Source organism: Arachis ipaensis, chromosome B5 (assembly GCF_059453495.1).
Source record: "Arachis ipaensis isolate K30076 ecotype BB chromosome B5, ASM5945349v1, whole genome shotgun sequence".
Taxonomy (NCBI): domain Eukaryota; kingdom Viridiplantae; phylum Streptophyta; class Magnoliopsida; order Fabales; family Fabaceae; genus Arachis; species Arachis ipaensis.
In genome coordinates, this window is record NC_142440.1 from 131,505,716 (window position 1) to 131,528,474 (window position 22,759).

At 39.8% G+C, this 22,759-nt stretch overlaps 1 protein-coding gene across 1 annotated transcript; it reads right to left on the reverse strand.

Moving 5' to 3' along the window:
* Nucleotides 1-8,338: 8,338 nt before the first annotated feature.
* LOC148565807 (uncharacterized) lies at nucleotides 8,339-8,833 on the reverse strand. The gene is made up of 2 exons (XM_088487240.1): nucleotides 8,725-8,833; nucleotides 8,339-8,517 (listed from the first exon to the last, which is right to left on the reverse strand). Exons 1-2 carry the CDS (start codon nucleotides 8,831-8,833, stop codon nucleotides 8,339-8,341), a joined length of 288 nt encoding a protein of 95 aa, XP_088343366.1.
* Nucleotides 8,834-22,759: the final 13,926 nt, after the last annotated feature.

The following is a 22,759-nucleotide window of genomic DNA, read 5'->3' on the forward strand; positions in this document are numbered from 1 at the left end:
TTTAGGAGTGAATTAGCCTTGTGGGCTTGCTGGGTTTTGTCTCAAACATCTGTCGGTAAGGTAAAAGACCTCTAACCCTTGTGAAATTATTAAATTAGCAAACCCTATATTGATTTTAGTGATGTTGGTTTGGAATTAGATTGTATATATGTGTATTAGAACCAAATTGATAGAGTTGGAAGCTTGAGTTGGGTGTTGGGTGCTAAGAATCCTTGTGGTGAAGGCTTGGAGCTTGTGAATTGAGGACTTTTGGGGTGTTCGAGCATTAGGGAAGAATCGACCAAGGTATGATTTTAATTTCTCGTAGATAATGTATAATTTTACGTGAAAACTTAGGCTAGTTGACCATAGGGTAAGTTAGATTATGTGAGCTTGTTAATGGTTAATAGCTTTGGTGGTAATGTTGAGTTTATTATGAAAATGTGTTGTTTGATGATGGTTGTGATGAATATAAATTGATGTATATGAAATATAGTTGATTGTTTAATTGGGTGAGAAAATTGTTGAATGCGTATATGGAATTGTTGAATGATTGAAGGAAGAAAAATTTGGTGTTTGTGTGAGGTGAGGTGGTTGGAAGGTAAGTGAGTATGTTTAGGGAGTTTTGGTATTGTTTTGATTATAAAAACTTTGACTTGAAATTGAGAATTTGGAAAGAAAAGAGGTTTTTGGGTTTTTGGAGAAACTTGATTTTTGACCGAATTCAGCGGGCTATAACTCAACTTCCAGACCCTCAAATTTTGTCAAACTTATTTCAAATGAAAATTGAGTCCATAAAATTTGTGTCGTTTAAATAAGGAATGAAAAATCATTTAAAACGAAAGAGTTATGCGCGTTTGAAGTTTGGTGTCAAATTTTGAAATTCTGTAACTTAGCAACTTTTTTAGAAAAAGGAGGAGTCGCGTACGCGAGCATGCACATGCGATGCGGGAATTTCTCACTGCCTTGATATTTCACGTACGTGGACATAGTCCTACGTACGCGGACCTGCTAAAATCGAACGCTCGCGTACGTAGGCGGCACCCGCTAACAAGAAGTTCCTTCTGTTTTGCCCTCTTGCGTACGCGGCCATAAGCTCGCGTACGCGAGACCCCCCTGTTTTGGCTAAAAGTGGGATTTTTGCATACTAAACAAATTATCTAGCTTTCCAAACCTCCCTTACACTTGTTTGAGGTCTGTTAGTAAGCTTTTAAGTCTTAGAATGAGAATGAGTCTGTTAAATAAATAGAGGGGACATTGGAAGGGTTTTGCGAAGTGTTAACTAAATTAATAAAGGGTTGTGATATGTGAGCATCTTGTACTGATTTTTCCCTTATTTTCTAGCCATTTTTAGTTAGAATTTACTAAGTTTTAATATATTTTAATGCAAAAATCCTCTTTGGATGTTACTTTGAGTTGTTTTAGGGTTTTTATGATTTCAGGTGAAATTCAGAGTAATTTGGCAGAGTTTTGTGCAAAAAGATGTGAAGCTGTCTCTTTGGGCGCTAAATGCCCAACTGGTGTTTAGCACCAACAAGCCTCACAAACCAGAAATGTTGCTGCCTCTTTGGGGTGCTAAACGCCTAACTGGCGTTTAGTGCCAGGCAATCCGAGCCAAGCCCACACTTTTGGAGCATCTCTAGTGGATTTAGCTTTTATTAGTTATCTTATCCTTTATTTTTGTAATTTTTATTTACAAACAATATCTTTTAGTTTTAGGATTTAATATCTTATTTTAATTTCAAATGAAATTAGGTTAGATATAAAAGGGAAAAGATTCACCCTTCAGGGGATCTTCGCACTTCCGCACATTACACTTTTCAGAACCCTTGTTTTCTCTATAAGTCATGAGCCACTAAACCTTCTTGGTTAAGGTTAGGAGCTCTATTTATTTCTATGGATTAAGACTATTACTTTCTATCTTAATTAATGTATTGATTTAGTTTCAAGGATTACTTTTGTTCTTCATTTTATGACCCTTATTCTAGATGCGTTCTTATGACCCTTGGGAGAGGTCTCTCACCTGAACACAGCTTGGAAGTAAATTCCTCCTAAATTGCTAATTACTTAAACTAATCTGGATACGTGACATATAATCCATTTAGCTTTGGGTAATTAGGTTTTTGTGGCCATAAAGTAGATTTGAACTTAACCCTCTAATCGTAATCAAGTGACTAAGGAATTGGTGGTTGATGAAGGTTAGAGGAGACTAAAACACTAAGGGATTAGGGTTTAGTCAATTACAGTTTGCCATGAAATGAATCTTGCATGATTAAAATAGTTGGTAAGAAAACTTGATCTGAAAAAGTAAACATCTCCGAAACGTTAGCTGCGTTCTCTTATTGATTTCTCACTAATTCTCTTAATTGCTTTCTTTACTCTTGAGCTACAGCTTAATGCTTTTGAAAACCACAAAACTAACTTTCCTATCTGCCTAACTAAACCAATCAGTCAACCATTGTTGCTCAGTCCATCAGTCCTCGTGGGATCGACCCTCACTTACCTGAGGTATTACTTGGACGACTCGATGCACTTGCCGGTTCAGTTGTGGATATTCTCAAAATCCGTACCAAGTATTTGGCGCTGTTGCCGGGGATTGACGGTGATTGAAAATTACCAGTTGTTTGATTGCTCAGATTAGGTATTTTTCTTAGTTTTGTTTGTTTATTTCTCTTTAAATTTTTGAAATTTAAGTTTTATTTTATTTAAAATTTTTTCTTAATTTTTTATCTTAAGTTTGGTGTCCCGTTGTGATTTTTCTTTTTTTGCAATTTTCGAAAACACTATTATTGTCTATTGTTTAATTTTAAAAAATTGTTAACTACTTTTCCTTATTAATTTTCAAAATTTGAGGCTTAATTGTTTACTTTGTTTTATTTTATTTATTTTTACATAGGATACCTCACTAGGAATTCTTTGCACTCTGACGTAGTAATTCCCACTTTTCTTTGTTTTTCATTTGTGTGTGCAAAAACAGGAAGAAGCTCACCATGGATCCGAATGGAAATGAGCAACCTAGAAGGATCCTGGGCTCATACACTGCCCCAACTCCTTATTTTTATGGGCACAGTATTGCAGTACCTCCCATTGGTGCAAATAATTTAGAGCTGAAGCCATAATTGATTACTCTGGTGCAACAAAATTGTCAGTTTCATGGACTCCCACAGGAGGATCCAAATCTGTTCATCGCCAACTTCCTGCAGATATGTGATATTGTGAAAACTAATGGAGTAAATCCTAAAGTTTATAAGCTAATGCTCTTCCCATTTGCTGTGAGGGATAGGGCAAAGCAGTGGCTTGATGTTCAGTCCCAGGAGAGCTTGGACACTTGGGACAAGGTAGTTAATAAGTTTTTTAACAAGTTCTTTCCTCCTCAGAGGTTGACTAAGCTGAGGACAGATGTTCAGACCTTTATGCAGGGAGATAGTGAGTCCCTCTATGAAGCCTGTGAAAGGTACAAGTTGATGCTCAGGAAGTGTCCTCCTAACATGTTCTCAGACTAGATCAGGGTGCATATTTTCTATGAAGGACTATTTGATATGGCCAAAATGTCTCTAGACAATCCTATAGGTGGTTCTTTGCATATGAAGAAAACGCCTAAAGAGGCCAATGACTCATAACACCTTCCACACTTGGCCAATTCAGCACCAATGCCTCCCATTTCATAGAGAGAAGCTGAAATAGAAAAGAGGGAGATGAGAGCAAACCCTTGAATACACTATTTATTCTCCTCTTCAATTGCTCATAACTTTCGAGACAAGCCGTTTGTAGTCACGCGTTCGTCTCGGATCCTTCTTCAATTCTATTTGAATATTGTGGTAAGAAACTTTTAATTTCTTGTCCAGTTTGCTATCCTCTTCCATTTCACATTTTTGGTTTCGGTATTGAGAAAATTTCAAATTTTTTATATTTAGGGGATGTTCAATATTGAGTTCTAATAGAGTTTCAACTCAGGGTTGGGTAAGACAAGGTAAAGAATCTTAATCTCCTAATTTTTTCCACTATATATGAAAACCTAGTTGAATTATGTGAAAATTTTGTGATTAGATGGAATAGAGCTTGTTTGGATTGAATTTGGAGTGAAACAGAACTAGCTTGGTGCATTTTGGTGCGGGATTAAATTCAAGGATCACTTTGGTGTGGAATTGGTAGAGGTTGGAGTGGCACAGAGAAAATCAAAGTGTTGGGAAAACCGCCATCTTAGAGGTACGGGTTTGAGTTTTAAGTAGGCATTATGTAAGATTATGTGAATGCCTAGGTTAATTGTCCCTAAAATAGGATTGAATGGAATTGGTTGATGTTGTGTTAATTGGTTGCAAATTGTGAATTTAGTAGTTATTGAGTGATGTGAATGTATATATGAATGAGCTTAATTGAATATGGGTTATGGTATGCTTGATTATGATGGAAATTGATATTGAAATTGGGCTAGAAGCTAAGATAGGGTGAGATATTCCCTATATGGTAAGTCAAAGTAAGTAGTGGTGTTACCTTGTTGCAATATGTTAAAATAATGATGATGATGAGTGATTTTTAGTGTGAATGTGTGAATTTTGGATGTATAAGTATTGCTTGTTGTGTTGTAAATGAATAATTTGATGAATTATATATATATATATATATATATATAAGTTGGAATGGTTATAAATTGGTAACAAGTTGTGAGGGAATGTTTTGGGACTGTTTTGATAGGAATTGGATAAGGGAGTAGATGAAATAGTTGATCTTTTGAAAATTTGTAAACACAAATTTTTAACCAACTTCGACGGGCTATAAATTGGTTCTCAGACCTTCAAATTGGGTCTGTTTAGTTTATAACATTCGAAGAACAGATGGAAAATGATTTTTAACAAAAAAGTTATGCGCGTTTGAAGTTTATGGTTAAAAACTAAATTCTGCAAAAGTTGCAGAAAATTGAGGTCGTGCGTATGCGTATGCACGAGGGGTGCTACAAAATTGAAAGAGTTTTGTGCGTATACTATGTGCACACACAACTTGCATTCCAGAAATGAATCTTTTTCGTGCGCGTTCCGCACATCCGTACAAAAGGGAGGCTCGTGCCTACGCACAAGGCATGTGTACGCACGATTGTCCTATTTTTCAAGAAATATTGTTTTCAACTATTTTTTTCCTATTCAGTATGCTTTTTCACCTCTGTAACCTTGTTTAAAGTTCGATAACTAGTTTCTAGTTCTCGGAATGAGTGTGAACACATGGATTGGATTAAATCGATATTTTGGATGAGATTGTTGATCAAAGTGAATGATTATTGATGAAGGCTTATGTCCAATGTACTTGCTGGGTAAAGACATTATTGTGCACTGAATGAGATCTGAAATACTTGTGCTGGCAAGGGCCGGGGTCATTCCCGCTTACATACTTGTGCTGGTAAGGGCTAGGGTCGTTCCCACATGCATACTGAACTGATGATTACTCTTGGCAACGACGTGGCAAGGACGATGGTGAATCCCGCTTGTGCACTGAGTTGAGTTATGCCAAAATAAGGACGATGGTTAATCCCGCTTGTTTCGTGGCTCTCTCTGGTTGTAAGGGTGGCCGGGCACGCATCCTGGATAGCATTGCCTCTAGTGAGAGGTGTAAGGGCGGGCACTATCCTTTTTAGACAGGCTTTGATGAAGTCCAGATTATTTTATTCCTCATCGAGATACACGACAGAGAGACAATGTCCAGGTTAACTACCGGATGTATCAAGTTCTGACATGTAATCAACACGTGAGTTCATGGCCAGTAGGACAGGCATACATTATATGCATTTATGTGAAATTTTTTGAGTGTGCATTATTTTGGTTTGCCTACGTGTATATCTCTGTTTAATTGCTAATTGTTGTATATGTTATATCTGTTATTAATGATGTTTGCATCCTATAAATTGTGATTGCTTCTGCTGAAATTAATACCGAAATTCTGTGGTATTGAATTGAAAAGAGACAGGCTAAGATGAGTGTTAAAGGAACTTGAGATTTGGACTATGAACATAGTGAAGTGTGTAGTGTGTTTATCCTATTTTGGATTAGCATAACCCTAGGCTTGGATCTTGGTTGTTGGAGTTTAGAATTGCCTAGTGGGTTTAGATAGTTTTATATTGTCTCTATTTGAAATTGTTACCCTGCTGGAAACTTTTTGGTTCTTACCTGTTTCGGGAATTTTTTTTGTTTTCAGATACAGGACATGACGCACCTCGCTGAGCGTCCTGGATTCTCTCTGTAAAGCAAATACTACTTTTGGGATTTTATTTTGTGCTTAGTATATGTATTTATATATGTTCTCTACTTTTGTATTTTGACATGTATATTCCTCTTAGAGGTTGATTTCGAAAAAACAGGATTTATGTTTATGTTAGCTAATTTGGGGCTGTATGTATATATTTTGTAACTGGTCTCTGCTTCGCAAATCGAGACTAGAGCTGGTTATATAACTCTTTTAAAACTTTATATCTATATATATGTCTTTCACTTCTTTTTCTGTAATTTACGCTTTCTACTTTTAACGTTTTTCGAGTGTGACGCGATAACTTTGTTTTACCAATCCTTCTTTCAAGGTTCCTTGTTAAATTATCTTTCAAATATATATACGTATTTTGCTTTTAGACGTCGTAACACCTCACCATCTCTAATTTACAATTTAAATATAAAGCTCTGTGTGATAGGATATTACAATTCTAAAAATTTATATCTGTTTACTCTATTTTTTTTAACCCTTTTGTGAATGTAAACTACTTGAACTAATGTTGAATAACAGTTTATGGTATACTTTGATTATTAAGTTATTGGAGAATTATTATACAATGCACCAAGAATGTAAATGGTGCAAAGTGCAACGTGCACATTGGGATCTAGTGATAAAGATCATAGGTCCATTATTTAACCAAGTTACATAAGATCCACTTTCACATTCTAATAATTTAATTTTTATGTAATAACATTGTAAAATAATTTTATATATGTATTTAATTATGTAATGGCATATTAACACTTTTACATTGACTACGTTAATAATTATCTAAAAAATGAATGTTAATTTTTGTTCAAGTCGAAAATTAAATTTAGTTATTGATGTTTTAATAACTTCATATAAATTTTGTGAACAAATATGAGTCAATTTGATTTTTAGAGATGAATCAAAGTTAATTCCTATATAAATTTATTGGTAAAAATTTTTAGATGCCTTATTTATCATGTGTTTATTTTGATTATTTGACTAGTCTTAAATTCTTGTATCTTAGTTTGTAAAATTTTATGTTTATGTAACCTATGACCTCCAATGTTAGGGAAGAAAAATGTGGTGAAAATAATAGAATAAATATTAGAAAAATATATAGTCAAAATAAGACATTTGAAATGCAATATTTTTTTTTTTATCTGATATCAAGAAATTACAAATTAATGAGTATCATTTTATCTCAGTATAAAGTCTTCAAGTAATTTGCTTTAAAAAATTGTTCATTTCTAGTTAAAATCAGTTTTTTATTATTTACGGAAATTATTTTAATTCATTAATACCTGGTAAAATAAAAATAACTACAAAAACCAGAATAAGTTCTACAAAACCAAAGAAAATTTAAATTTAATTTGCAACAAAAAATCTAAGATAATGTTCATGGATCTCCAAAACCAACAGATGCATAAAGTGGTCTAATCCAACACAATGCAAGTACACCACAAATTGCATTTTTGTTATGTAACAGTAATGTTAGGATGGTAAAAAAAATTAAAATTTATTTTATTTAGTATTTATTAGTTGTAACGATAATTAATAAATATTAGATAAGACAAATTTCAATTATTTTGTCATTTTTTTTTGTCTTCCAATTATGTAATACTATATGCATACTATTTAAAAAGGGAAAAAAAATAAAAGAAAAACAAAAATAAAACTAAACTAAACTTGATGCCATATATAGAGTAACTGATTGCTACATCATATTGGTGGATAAGGTTAATATTTACATTTGGTTTGAGTTAATGCAAAAATGCATAAAGATCCATGCTCTACCTGAAAACCCTTTTGCATAACCTATTCCTCTTATTTTACCTAAACAAAAGCAAAACCCATTACTAATACTTCACAGTGAATGAATGACAAGAAGAAGATGGAGCCTTCAATGTGATTAAAAGAGGGGGTTGAAAACAGGGTTTGATTCATGGATTAAGCTAAAGGGGCAATCGCTCCCACTAAAATTTAATTTTTTTTTTAAGTAATAAATATTAAAGATATTTATTTATTCTTATTAATAAATTTATCCTCACTATATTAAATTATTATAAAAATTATTATATTATCATATTATATATGTTTTGTCTTCACCGTCAAAATTTTATAGATTGTCGACAGTAGATAATCAAGAGCGACAAGCACACCTAGCCCACTTTAACAACCGCCAATAACTCCCCTTTTTGGTTTTGGTTTTCCTTATAGGAGATTGATCAATGTCTAATTCCTTTTCGTTCAGCATCTCCCACAGCACTCGAATATCTTCATGTTCACATGCCATCACATCATGCCGTAGATTCAAAAGGCCTGAAATATTGTCGTTGTAAACATTAAATAAACCAATAAAAAATCATAAACAAATGTTTAGCATAATTAATGGTTATCATATTAGGAAACACAAATTAATATTATAGTTCTTACATTTTCATCTTTTTCAAATAATAATTGTTAAATAAGACAATTTAAGATTGTTTGGACTTATTATTTATTGATTTAAGAAACATATAAATTTACCTGTTTGGCGAATCTCGAAGGCAATGGTGAGGCCGCCACAAAACCTTCGAATTGAGTGCATCATGTTTCGCCACCACTTTCCTTTCCGAGAAAATTTTACCTCCTTCATCACTACTTAGTATCAGTTAAAATCCTCAATGATAAATATGTGTACTAACAACACCGAAGCTTGAAAGAAGATAAATAAAGTAAGAATTATTCAGTATTTTAGATTTTAATTTATAGGAGATAAGAAGCAAGAAGAATATGATTATGCAAATTGTGAATCAATGAAAGCAATTTTTATATATAACGCCAAATTCTAACTAAATAAAAACAGAAAACGGAGAGAGAAGGTGGTTATTATTACAATATAATTTTACAAATTGGAATCAATCGGAGAAGTTTTATATAATAACACAAAATTCTACCGAAAGAAGAAACAGAAAACAGTGGGAGAGAGAAAGAGAGAGGTTAGTTAGAATAAGAGTGGTGAATAGGAGGAAATAATTACTTGTGAAACAAACAACATGGAGCACTGACTGTTATGTTCTGTTTTGTGGTTGTTGCTTTTTGTTTGTTTTGTTTTTTGTTTCTTTTTTTTTTCTGTTTTTGTTCGTGTGTTATGTGAGAAATAGTTGTTGTTAGAGAATCATTAGCATCAATTTAGATCAATTAGTATCGTCTATTTTTATATAGTATATCTGTATATTAATTATAAGATTCTATGCCTTTATTACTCTGATTCATTTAGCACCTATCTCTTGTATATTGTACTTTTTTGATCACATTTCAATAATACACTTTTCAGATTTCTCTCCTAGTCTCTTGTTTCTAACAGTTGTAAAAGGAAATAGGCAGCACATGACTTAAAAATAGGCAAGAAAAATCTTCTCAAGGTTCAAGTTGCATTTACATTTCTATTTCCAAACCAAAAACGGCTGAAAGAAACGGATGATCTCAAAATCAAGAAGAATAAGGAGAATCATGGCTCAGCTAGCTTCTTAGGCTTCACCATCAACTGGATTTTCGGCATTTGATTCTCAAATATATGTACTAATAAATAAAGAGAAATACTACTTATACACAAAAAATCAGTCATCAAATAATTAAATATATAATATAAATTAAAAAAAATAATATATATTTATACACAAATATATCGTGAATTGATTTAGTAACTGAGCTTTGTACGTAAATAACATTTTTGTGAATAAAATAATCAAAATGACACCAATTAAGCATCTCATATCTAATAGTAACATTATAAGTCATAACAGTCAGGAGAGAAACGTGGTTTAACCAGAACCTCAAGTGGAGTAGCTTTAACATTAGTCAATCCAAGAATTCCAGTCATATCAACAGGTTCTGAAGATGGATTCAAGATTTCAAAGGAATGTAAAAAGCTAGCCAGAGTAAAGTGAACCATTTGAAGGCCAAAAGATACTCCTGGACACATTCTTCTACCACTTCCAAATGGTAACAACTCAAAATGGTGACCCCTAACATCAACATCTTTGTGAGTTGTAAGAAACCTTTCTGGTTTGAACTCCAATGGATATGGCCAACTGTGAGAATTGGTGTTAATCTTCCAGATATTTGTAATTAACTGAGTTCCTTTCTTAATATGGTATCCGCCTAAAGTGCAATCTTGGGTGAATTCGCGCGGCGCTGAAAGAGGGGCTGCCGGACACAACCGTAGTGTCTCTTTGACTATTGCTTGAAGATATACCAATTTGTTTATATCCGACTCTTTTATGCATCTCTGGTTTCCAACTTGGGTGTCAAGTTCTTCTTTTGCTTTCTCTAGTATATTAGGATTTCTCATAAGCAAACACATTGCCCATGTAAGGGTAACAGTGACGGTATCAACTCCTCCAACAATCATTGCCTGAGAAAATAACATGAAGAATCATAGGAAGAATACCTTATTTATCTCAATAAGTTCAATCTCATAAGAGAGAGAATATATAAATTGTTACGGATCCGGTCCACGGATCCCGGACCCAAGGCTAAACCCGAACCCGGTTCCTCGGGTTCGACCCGTTTCCCTATTCCAGAAGGTCCGAAACCGGCCCTCTAAAGGTCCTAACCGACTTTCGAATTCAAACGCCTCCCTTATCTTAGCCAAACAGGACAAGATAAGACGACTCCCATCGCCTATAAATAGAGGACCCAGGTCCCTCCAGGTATTCATTCATTCCACACACCTTATACCTCTTAGATCCATTCTGACTTGAGCGTCGGAGTGTCTTTGCAGGTACCTCCCCACATTGCTCCAATCAAGCGACCCGGCTTTAGCCTTGATCCGCAGGTTCCCGATCCACCCTTCAATCCGTACCAGAGACATCTCGTACATTGGCGCCGTCTGTGGGGAACTTGCGCCAGCCAAGCCGAATGGGGGACGTCCTGGAGGAGACCCCCTCAAGCCAGGATAACTCCCGACCGCTTAACCCAACCCCAGAACACCAGGAGGTCACAAACCAAGCAAGAATAGCGAGTACTGTCCAACACACGAACGACCACGTCGTCACGGACCAACGACATCCTGAGAAAGCTAGGGACAAAGCGGCACAGATCATCCAGGATCTCTGCCTCCGGGTCCAGGAACTCGAAGGCAAATTGACCAATAGAGAAAAATACAACAACGAACACGGAAGCCACGCAACTTCCAGATCAAGGTCTCGCCGCGGTAGGTCGCCAACCCGACGACACGACAGAAGAGACGGTCGCAGCGCCTCACGTGACCACAGACACGAGAAGTCACCAGAACGGCGATACAACAAGAAACACAACCGCAGTGCTTCCCGAGATCTGAGTTACCAACACTACTCAGACGAAGATCGGAGGGACCGAAACACCAAGCGCACGAGAAACGACCATATAATAATGGGAGCTACACCCTTCACAGAAAGAATCTTAAGAGAAAAACTCCCCAAAGGTTTCGACAAACCTACCGACATGAAGTATGATGGAACCAAAGATCCCCAAGAACACCTAACGGTCTTCGAAGCCAGAATGAACCTGGAAGGAGCGACCGACGTGGTCCGATGCAGAGCCTTCCCGGTAACCCTAGCAGGACCGGCGATCAAATGGTTCAACGCCCTCCTAAACGGATCCATAGCCAGTTTTCACGATGTGACACGAAAATTCATGGCCCAATTCCCAACCAGAATCACTAAAGCCAAACACCCCATCAGCTTACTGGGAGTCACGCAAAAACAAGAAGAATCCACAAGGAAATACCTCGACCGCTTCAACGACGAATGCCTGACGGTCGACGGACTCACGGATTTCGTCGCAAGCCTTTGCCTAACCAATGGACTCATGAACGAAGATTTTCGCAAACACCTCACCACCAAACTAGTATGGACCATGCACGAGATCCAGAACGTCGCCAGAGATTACATCAATGACGAAGAAGTCAGCCAGGTCGTCGTCGCCAACAAACGGCAAAACGCCAACACCCAACACGGCAACTCGGCTTCTCGCCAAAACCCACCACCCAGAGAGAATCAAAGAGACCACCCCAGATCGGCAAATACAAGCCGACCACCGAGAATTGGCAAATTCTCCAATTACACGCCCCTAACAGCACCAATTACCGAGATATATCACTAAATAGCAGACCGAGATATAATTCCGAAAGCCCGACAACTCAAGGAAAGGACGGGAGGCAACAAAACCCTCTACTGTGACTACCACCGAGGTTACGGTCACAAGACTCAAGACTGTTTTGACCTTAAAGACGCCCTCGAACAAGCCATACGAGACGGCAAACTCCCAGAATTTGCCAAAATCATCAGAGAACCAAGACGCGCGGAAAGAGACAGATCGCCGGAGAGAGAAGGGCGTAACCCAAGAATCCAAAAGCAACCCCCCAGGGAAAGCCCGAAGGAAGACCCGACCATCATAGTAAACGTCATCACAGGCAAAGACGTGTCAAGTAAGTCAAAACTAACGATAAAAAAAGACCTCAAAGTAATGGCTGTCAGAAACCAAACCCCAACCGCTGTGGCCGACAACACGATAACCTTCTTACCAGAGGATTGCCAGCACGGCACCTCGGCCGAGGATGCCCCTTTCGTCATCTCGGCCAGAATCGGAACAGGACTAGTACGAAGGATACTGGTAGACACCGGGGCAGACTCAAACATCCTTTTTCGAGGAGCTTTCGATAAACTCGGGCTCCACAACGACAACCTCCAAACACACTGCAACAGCGTCACGGGACTCGGAGACAACTTTCTCAAACCAGATGGCTCAATCACACTTCCCATCACCGTAGGAACGAGCAGCCAGAAAAAGACAATCCTATCTGAATTCGTAGTCCTAAAAGACTCCACAGCATATAACGTGATCCTCGGAAGGAAAACAATCAATGACTTCTCTGCAGTCATCTTTACCAAATACCTCCTTATGAAGTTCAGAACCGACGACGGCTCCGTCGGTACCATCCACGGGGACCGAGAAGTCGCAGCCGAATGCGACAACACCAGCCTAGCCCTAAGGAAGAAGTCCCGAGATGCGGCCGGAGTATTCCTAGCCGATCTGGATGCCCGACAAGACGGCCAACCCAGGCCAGAACCAGAAGAAGATATGGAAAAACTACAAATAGGGCCAACCAAAGATGAATACACCTTCATTAATAGGAACCTCCCATATGACCTCAAAGAGGAACTCTCTCAACTCCTGAAACAAAATAGAGACCTGTTTGCATTCACACCAGCCGACATGCCGGAAATAAGCCCCGACCTAATGTCCCACCGACTCGCCGTGGATCCCAAAGCTAAACCCATGGCACAAAGGAGACGAAAAATGTCACCTGACCGGGCCGCCGAGGTCAAAAAGCAAGTTAAAGCCCTACTCGAAGCCAACTTCATCAGGGAACTCCCCTACACGACCTGGCTAGCCAACGTCGTGCTAGTAAAGAAATCTAACAGAAAATGGCGAATGTGCGTCGACTACACGGACCTCAACAAGGCCTGCCCAAAGGATGCCTTTCCCCTACCAAACATCGACGGACTAGTAGACGCCGCATCCGGCCACCGATACCTCAGCTTCATGGATGCATATTCCGGGTACAACCAGATCCCGATGCACCGACCAGACGAAGAGAAGACAGCGTTCATCACCCCAGATGGGACATACTGCTACACAGTGATGCCCTTCGGCCTGAAAAATGCCGGAGCCACCTATCAAAGACTCATCAACAAAATATTTCAACACCTGTCCGGAAGCAAATTAGAAGTATATATAGACGACATGCTCGCCAAGACTAAATCCGGCGAACAACTCACCAACGACCTCGAGGTCATCATGAATACCCTACGAAAGCACCAAATGAGGCTCAACCCAACAAAGTGTGCCTTCGGAATGGAGGCAGGAAAGTTTCTCGGCTTCATGATCACACAACGCGGAGTTGAAGCAAACCCAGAGAAATGTCGTGCCGTCCTCGAGATGACAAGCCCAAAAAACCTCAAAGAAATCCAAAAGCTCACCGGCCGATTAACGGTGTTATCACGTTTCCTCGGGGCATCAGCTCAAAAGGCAATCCCCTTCTTCAAACTAATGAAAAAAGGAACACCTTTCAAATGGGAGACGGAATGTGAAGAAGCTTTCCAACATTTTAAGAAAGTCCTAACGGAGCCACCAATCCTCACCAAACCCCAGACAGGAGAAACACTCTACCTGTACCTCTCCATAACAGAAGAGGCGCTCACAGCAGCACTTATCCGTGAAGACGAGAAAAAGAACAAAAACCGTATACTTCATAAGCAAGGTCTTACAGGACGCGGAGAGCCGCTACTCACGCTTAGAAAAGCTAGCTTTCGCACTCCTTACGGCCTCCCGGCGCCTACGACAATACTTCCAGGCCCATTCCGTGACGGTCCAAACCGACCAAGCGGTCAAGCAGGTACTACAGAAACCCGACCTAGCAGGCAGAATGCTAGCATGGTCCATCGAATTATCCCAATTCGATATCAAGTTCGAACCCCGATACGCGATCAAAGCACAAGCCATGGCCGACTTTATCGCCGAAATGACACCAGGAGACTCCACCCCCGAGTCATGGAAGCTACACGTTGACGGCTCCTCGAACATCACTTCCGGAGGCGCCGGAGTCATCCTCGAAAGCCATAACGGAGTCGTAATTGAACAGTCAGTACGGTACGAATTCCCGGTCTCAAACAACCAAGCAGAATACGAGGCCCTCTTGGCAGGCCTAGCCCTTGCCCGGGAAGTCGGAGCAAAAATCATAGAGGTAAGTACCGACTCACAGGTAGTCAGTTCCCAAATTAACGGAGACTACCAAACACGAGATCCCCTACTCCAACAATACCTCGCCAAGGTAAATAAACTAAAAGAAGGATTCGAGCACGTTACCATACAGCACGTTCCTAGGGAACGAAACGCCAGGGCAGACCTGCTTTCCAAACTAGCCAGTACTAAACCTGGACACGGTAACAAATCGCTAATCCAGGAAGTCGTTAAGTCACCCTTCGTGTCAACAACAACCAACGCTCATCTGACATTCTCAAACCAGGGATCTTGAACCTACCCTATCCTACAGTACCTCCTCGGCGGAACACTGCCACCAGACCTCAAAGAGGGGAAGCGAATAACAAGGGAAGCCGCCAACTATACTATTATCGCAGGACAACTATACAAACGCAGATTCTCGCAACCCCTGCTCAAATGTGTTGAACCCGGGGACACGGAGTACATACTCCGCGAAATCCACGAAGGCTGCTGCGGCCACCACGTCAGAGGCAAAACGTTAGCCCAAAAGGTCATCAGGGCAGGCTACTTCTGGCCCACAATCATCCGAGACTCCATACAAATAGTTAAGAACTGCGACAAATGCCAAAGGCACGCCAATATCCACCAAGCCGCCCCTCACCAGCTCAGCACCATATCGGCAAAACGGCCATTCGGCACCTGGGGTATCGACCTCGTCGGGCCCTTCCCTACGGCACCCGACCAACTCAGATACCTCATCGTCGCCATAGACTACTACAATAAATGGATCGAAGCCGAACCCCTGTCCTCCATAACGGCAACCCAATGCCGAAAATTCCTCTGGCGACAGATCATCACCCGATTCGGGATCCCCGAGATCGTTATCTCGGACAACAGAACCCAATTTGCCGACAAAAAGTTCAGAGAATTTTTAGAAGGGCTACGTGTATCTCACCATTTCAACTCGGTAGAACACCCTCAGACAAACGGACAGGTGGAATCCGCGAACAAAATAATCGTCAAAGGACTCAAAAAGCGGCTCGACGAAGCCAAAGGACTATGGGCCGACGAACTCGGATCGGTCCTATGGTCATACCGAACCACACCTCAGACGACCACGGGAGAAACACCTTTCCGATTAACATACGGTGTGGAGGCGGTCATTCCGGTAGAGATCGGAGACCCAAGCCCCAGAAAAACGGTCGGAGGTAACGACGAGGAGGCAGAACGAGACCTCATTGACGAAACAAGAAGCATAGCCCATCTCAGAGAGCTAGCCCTAAAACAGAGAATCAGCCTAAGATACAATCACGGAGTCATCCGGCGAGAATTCGCAACTGACGACCTCGTCTTACGACGAAACGACATTGGTCCCCCGACCCCAGGAGAAGGGAAACTCACTCCCAACTGGGAAGGACCATACAGGATCAAGGCAGTAATCGGAAAAGGAGCATATAAACTCGAACGGCTTAACGGCGTCGAAGTCCCGAGGACCTGGAACGCCGCCAATCTACGGCGATACTACACCTAGGCCAACCCAACTAAATCACCCCCTTCTTTAACTCTATTTGTTTATGTGTCTCCCCATTTTTCGACTCTTGAACTTTACTTTCGCTTAAGTATCAAACTCGGGTACTCTTTCCCCCACCAATGGAGGGTTTTAACGAGGCCCAAACTTTAAATATTTCATCAAAAAGCTATTTCCACCCTCTTTAAACGTTTCAAATACGAAACAAAAACGCGGCCACGATTGGGGGACTGATCACCCCCCAGGCCCAACACACGGATATCCACAAGAACCCAACCAAACGACGGTCCGGGGAAACCAATAAAATGGAATAGCGTTAAACAGAATATACAAAAAGGCCCGAATGGCCGAAATAGTCATTAAACGAAAACCAAAATCACGAAGTCACGGTTACACGGCCCACGGCCAAACCAAAATATCCGAAAAATAAACCAACTCTCAAGACAAAAATACAAAAGTACAAAAGAGATAAAGCTACTCGAGGTCGACTATCCGGCCATCGCGAACGGTCTTGAACGCTCCCATCACGGACACGTCCACGCCCGGAGCCAGCACCAGGGCCTGTGCCTTCATCGTCTCCTCGGTAGTAGCAATCGCATCCTTAGCATCAGCCAACAGCTCCGCTTTCTCCCTCTTCAAGGCAGCAACCTCGGCCTTCAAAGCCTCCGTCTCACCAAGAAGCACGGCAGCCTGGGAACCCACATTAGAAGCCTTTTGCCGCTCCTCACCCAGTTGAGAAAGAAGTGAAGTCTCAACCTCGGAAAGCCGGAGAATCTCTGCCCCGGCCTCCTCAGAAGACTTCACTGCCTTTTCCCTCGCGATCTCGGCAGCCTCAAGCTTCTCCTTCAGCTTAACCATTTCAGCCTGAGAATGACGGAGCTTCTTATCCAGCAAACCAACTTGAGCCATCACAGGCTCAGCCTTCCGAACAACGACAGCAGACCGAAGGAGGGCACGGTACACCGACTTGGCCTGGAACGAAACATCGCAACCATCAAAAAATGGCTCCGTACCAGGTATTAAGTGTTGATCAATAAAACCCGGGGCATCGAAACGACGATCCATCACACTAGGCACCAAACCCTCCTCCTCAAAAGTCTCGCTGCTCGGATCCTCAGGCCTCTTTCTCTTCCGAGAAGCCTCAGCAGCCGTCACCACGACGACTTCAGGAGAGCTCGCAGGAACAGAAGAAACTTGAGCATCGGCCCGTGCACCCGAGAAAACCACCTCCTGAGAAACTGGCTGAGAATCCATGGCAGGATTAGATACAGGGGTAGAAGGAGACGAAGATCCCTCCTCCCGACCCATCGCGGCCTTCAACCTAGCCAAAGAAGTCAGCCCGCCAGCCATCTCAACTAAAAAGAAACCAAAGAAAAAATCAAGTTACAAACTCGGGAAAAACAAAAACATAAAAAATCAGGAAAGAGATAGAGCACACACCGATATACGCCCGACAAGCCTCGGGGTCCCCCATGACATCCCGAGGATTCAACGGACGCTCGCCAAACAAATGCCACAAAATGTTGGCAACATCCTTATCCTCCTGGGACAAACCATCATAGGTTAACTTAGTCAAAACCGACGGGCCAGCACGGAAATTCCAATACGTCGGAAACCGGCGGACGCCCTCCGGCGACAACCAAAACGGATGATGCCCCTGAGCGGGACGCACCTTAAAATACTCCCTTTTGAAACCGTGAAAGGAATCCTCAAACAAACCAATAATTCGGCGATGAGGCTGAGCACGGAATGACATATATCCTTTCTTATGCTTCCCTTCTTTAGTCGGGAGAGTGCATAGGAAGAGAAAAAGAAAAACAGGAACAGAAGCCGGAAGATCGAGATACCGGCACACCAATTCAAAAGACCGCACGGCAGCCCAACTATTCGGATGAAGCTGAGACGGCGCCACGGAACACCGACTCAGCAAATCCTGAACAAACGGCAAGAAAGGAAACCGCACGCCGAGCCGCATAAACATCGACTCGTAAACCCACATCCAGTCTGGAACAGTGGGGGAATGAAGATTTAAATAACAGACACGCTCGTCGGCATCTAGAAGGGCAAGCTCGTACTGCCGCTCCATCTCACCGCCACCACAGATCGCCCCCTGATCACGGAGGCGTTGAAGATCGGCCTCCGTCATCCGTGACGGAACGCCCCACACATCGCTAGTCACCCAAGTGTAGCGAGCGGGGATGCCCCTGGAGGGAGCTACGGAAGCACCGACACCCTCATTTCTCCGCCGATGCATACCTAAAACACAGAGGAGCACCACCATCAGCCTAACAACCTTACGCAGAAGCTAGAACAAAAACCTACCACTACTGCTAATCCAACACGGTGGTGCACTGCCACTGCTAACCAAACACAACCACACTCAGCCCCTCCAAAGGCTCGAAAACCACACAAAACACAGCCCAAAAATGAAAGCAACAAAGGAAACAGACAAAGCAATGCATGGAAGAAACGAAACAAACAGATACACCAAACAAAAAGAAGAAAAAGCGAAGCATACCAACCTGGAAACGCAGAAAATGAATCCTGAAAAAGCTTGAGAAGCAGAAGCAACAAACAAACACCAGAGAGCAGTAGCGCAAAGAGAGGAGAAGATTTCTTCAAGAAAGAACGAAGAAAGAAAAATAAAACGAACGAGGAAATTAAAGTAAAAAGCCAAAACGGTTACAAAGGAAGGGGGGCGAAAATACACTAATAACCCTAGGCAGAGGTTAGGCTCGTAGGGGCAGAAAAGGAAATACCCCCTTGCATTAAATGCCTCCCTCGAAAATAGAAGCTAATCAAGCACGCCTCGAAGAACGCAACAGACGCAGTAGGCTCGGAGGAGTCACGTCAAAACAAAATGGTCAGGCGAACCTTCCGGCAAAAGCCGAGGCCGAGACACCGATCTCACGCCAAAGAACTGAGCGAACACCCGAGAAAACTGAAGACCCAGCCCGCGGTCAAAACACCACACCTCCCAGCGACAGACCGACCTTGCTCGCTCTCCCGCTGCGGGGGCAACTGTTACGGATCCGGCCCACGGATCCCGGACCCAAGGCTAAACCCGAACCCAGTTCCTCGGGTCCGACCCGTTTCCCTATTCCAGAAGGCCCGAAACCGGCCCTCTAAAGGTCCTAACCGACTTTCGAATTCAAACGCCTCCCTTATCTTAGCCAAACAGGACAAGATAAGACGACTCTCATCGCCTATAAATAGAGGACCCAGGTCCCTCCAGGTATTCATTCATTCCACACACCTTATACCTCTTAGATCCATTCTGACTTGAGCGTCGGAGTGTCTTTGCAGGTACCTCCCCCCATTGCTCCAGTCAAGCGACCCGGCTTCAGCCTTGATCCACAGGTTCCCGATCCACCCTTCAACCCGTACCAGAGACATCTCGTACATAAATCAAGTCAAGAAGAATGGTTTTAAAGTATGTTGTAAAATTTCATACACGTGGGCAACAAAAGTAAAAATAAGAGTTTAAGATATTAAAATAGAGATCATATCAAAATTTAATAATGATAAAGTGAATGATAACATAATATATAAAAAATATGCTAGACAACTAATATTTTTATTAGAAAAATATAAAAAAATTAGTTATTATTGATTTAAATATAAAAAAAAAAGTTTAGGAGGCCAGCAATTTTTGTGTTTTATGGCCAGCACTTAACCATCAAAAGAAAAGTGAGTGATCTCCCACCACCATTGGATATAATTTCATACCATTAAAAAGACTATTGATGGCCAATTGATGATTACAAAACACAAAATTGCTGACCTCTAACACACCTCTAAAAAAAATATTAGTCACCTAACATTTTTCGTAATATACAGAGGGAATGGCGGACAATCTAAATCCTAGAAGGAAAAAAAAACACTATAGAAAGACTGAATTATTGTAAGGAAGAAAAAATATAAATTTCAGTATGGATAGATAGAACTAATTAATAATGGAAGATGACCGAGTATAGGCCATGCATCATGAACAATTGGGGGTTCTTTAAGGTGGCTAGCTTTGAAAGGAGGAAGAAGAAATAAGCAGAGGAAGATGATTAGAGAAACGATTCCAATTGCCAAGGTGCTTATTAGGTATGTGTCCATTTTAGCTTGGTTAAGGTTCTGAGTATGGAAGATATATATGGTTAGACTTGGACCGATTTGTGCTTATATATACTCTTTGTTATGGCTTCTCAATTAGGTAATCAGACAGGAAGAAGAAAGTTCCAAACCTAAACTTCTTGATGATTTGACCTTTGGTGAAACGTTTATGGATATTATTTTAGAAAATGGCATTTTCTTGTGAAACGTTTAGATTTCATTTTCTTTTTCTTTATTTATAAAATATATTATCTATTTTCATGTAAGATTATAATAGTTTACTTTTTAATTATGACTTTATAGCTCAAATGACACAGTCTCTTCATAATTACCTAAGAGAGGTCGTGGGTTTGAGTTTCTCTGTCTTCAGTAAAAAAATAATAATAATACAAGATATATATTTTTATCAATATAATAAATTTTTTTATTTTTAGTATTTTAATTATATAGTATAAAATATTTTAACTTGTTATAAAAATATTTAATTTAAAACTTTTTATATATTTTATGATTAATGATAAAATATTAAAATAAAAATTTATTGCACTAATAGTAAATATATATATATATATATTAATTTAAATCAATCACTAATTTATATATAGAACTATAATGATTATTGAAAGGTATTTGGTCATATATATATAAATTAAAAAATAAGTTATTTTAATCTTAAAACTTAAAAGAAAAGAAGAGTGTTATTTAGTTATCTAAAAAAATGTTATTTTCTTTTTTTTTATGTATTTTTTATTATTATTTATTAAAAATAACTGATAAAAGTAAAAAAAAATAACTTTTATTTCGTATACTAAAAGATTATAAAATATATATATATATATATATACTTAAGCTTAGCTATGCTCGCACATGAGATGTTAAGACCATTAAAATAGGCTAAGCCATCGAGCCAGCCCGTTTACCCATTTAAACGAGCAGGCTTTGTCTCTAAAATTAAGTCTGTTTAAATTTTGGGCTAAACAGACAACCCGTTTATTCTTTTTACATTTTTTAAAAAAAAAGTAGTACTTTTTGACGATGTTTCTCCAATCTGACCCGAAAATCCAACCTATCAATTAAAAAAAGTACTGTTTGTTTAAATTTTTTTATTTAAAAGTGATATTTTTGTCAAAATATTTTTTTTAAAAAAAATAAAACAAAAGGGTAAACGGCCAGCCCGTTTAATTCATCGGGCTAACCATAAACAGTTTGAGCTGAAAAATTATGACTTACGAATGAAATAGACTTAAATAGACCAGCCATTTAACCCACAAACTTAAACAGGGCGGGCCTAAATGGCCAGGTTGGCCTGTTTGACAGCCCTATGGGATGTGTGATTAAGAAACTGTGTTTGTTTTCATATAAATAAAATGGAAAAGAAAATGATAATTGGACAAATAATTTTACTTTTGTAAACTTAATCTAAAAAGTAAAATGTTGTAAACTGTAGAAAATGTAAAGAATATGAAAGAAAAATATAGAAGAAAACCTACTCAATCTATAGAGTCAGCATTCTTACAAGGATCACCTATAGACCTAATACTAGAGTCAGCTCAATTAGTTAGTTGGATAGTAATAAGAACTAAAGTGTACAAGTTCAATTAGTTAGTTGATCAGTTACTAGATATAGAAAGTTAGTTAGCAACTGAGCTGGCAACATCATCTATTTAATGCTGCAAACTCTCTTTTGTAATCAGTTTTTGTGTTTTCATTTGTTAGATGAATGGTGATTGAAGTGTGCATAAAACATACTCTTCCTTCTCCAAATTTTGTGAGCGTGGAAGGAGGTTGAAGAACTTCAAAAGAAACTCAAATGCAATCTTCTTATACTTTCTTATTGCTTTCTCCCTTAAACTCACAGAGCAGAGACGGATGAGAGCTACTTTGTTCTGAACAAGTTCAATTCAGGCAAGGTAGTGGTCCAATCAGCGAATTCTATGGAGAAAGATTTGAACCTACGTTGTTCCGGGTTCATTGATTCAATTGTGACTCAGTTCTTGAAGATTCTTGCACCAGATTGCACAGCAAGAAATTGAAGAATCGAAGAAATGGCTTCAGAAGCAAATCAATCATTTTCGTCCATGATTTTTATACTTTTGCCAGTTTGATGAACCAATTCAATCTTATGTAGTAGAATGCAGCCAGAAATCAACCAAATCTAGTGTTGGATCCGGTGAGTCCTAA

Bases quoted from the DNA above. Each gene is read 5' to 3' on its own strand.
- LOC148565807 (XM_088487240.1), bottom strand. From the start codon at position 8,833: ATGAAGGAGGTAAAATTTTCTCGGAAAGGAAAGTGGTGGCGAAACATG. The intron at 8,518-8,724 runs GTAAATTTATAT...ACAATATTTCAG, and splicing joins CTTCGAGATTCGCCAAACAG to GCCTTTTGAATCTACGGCAT.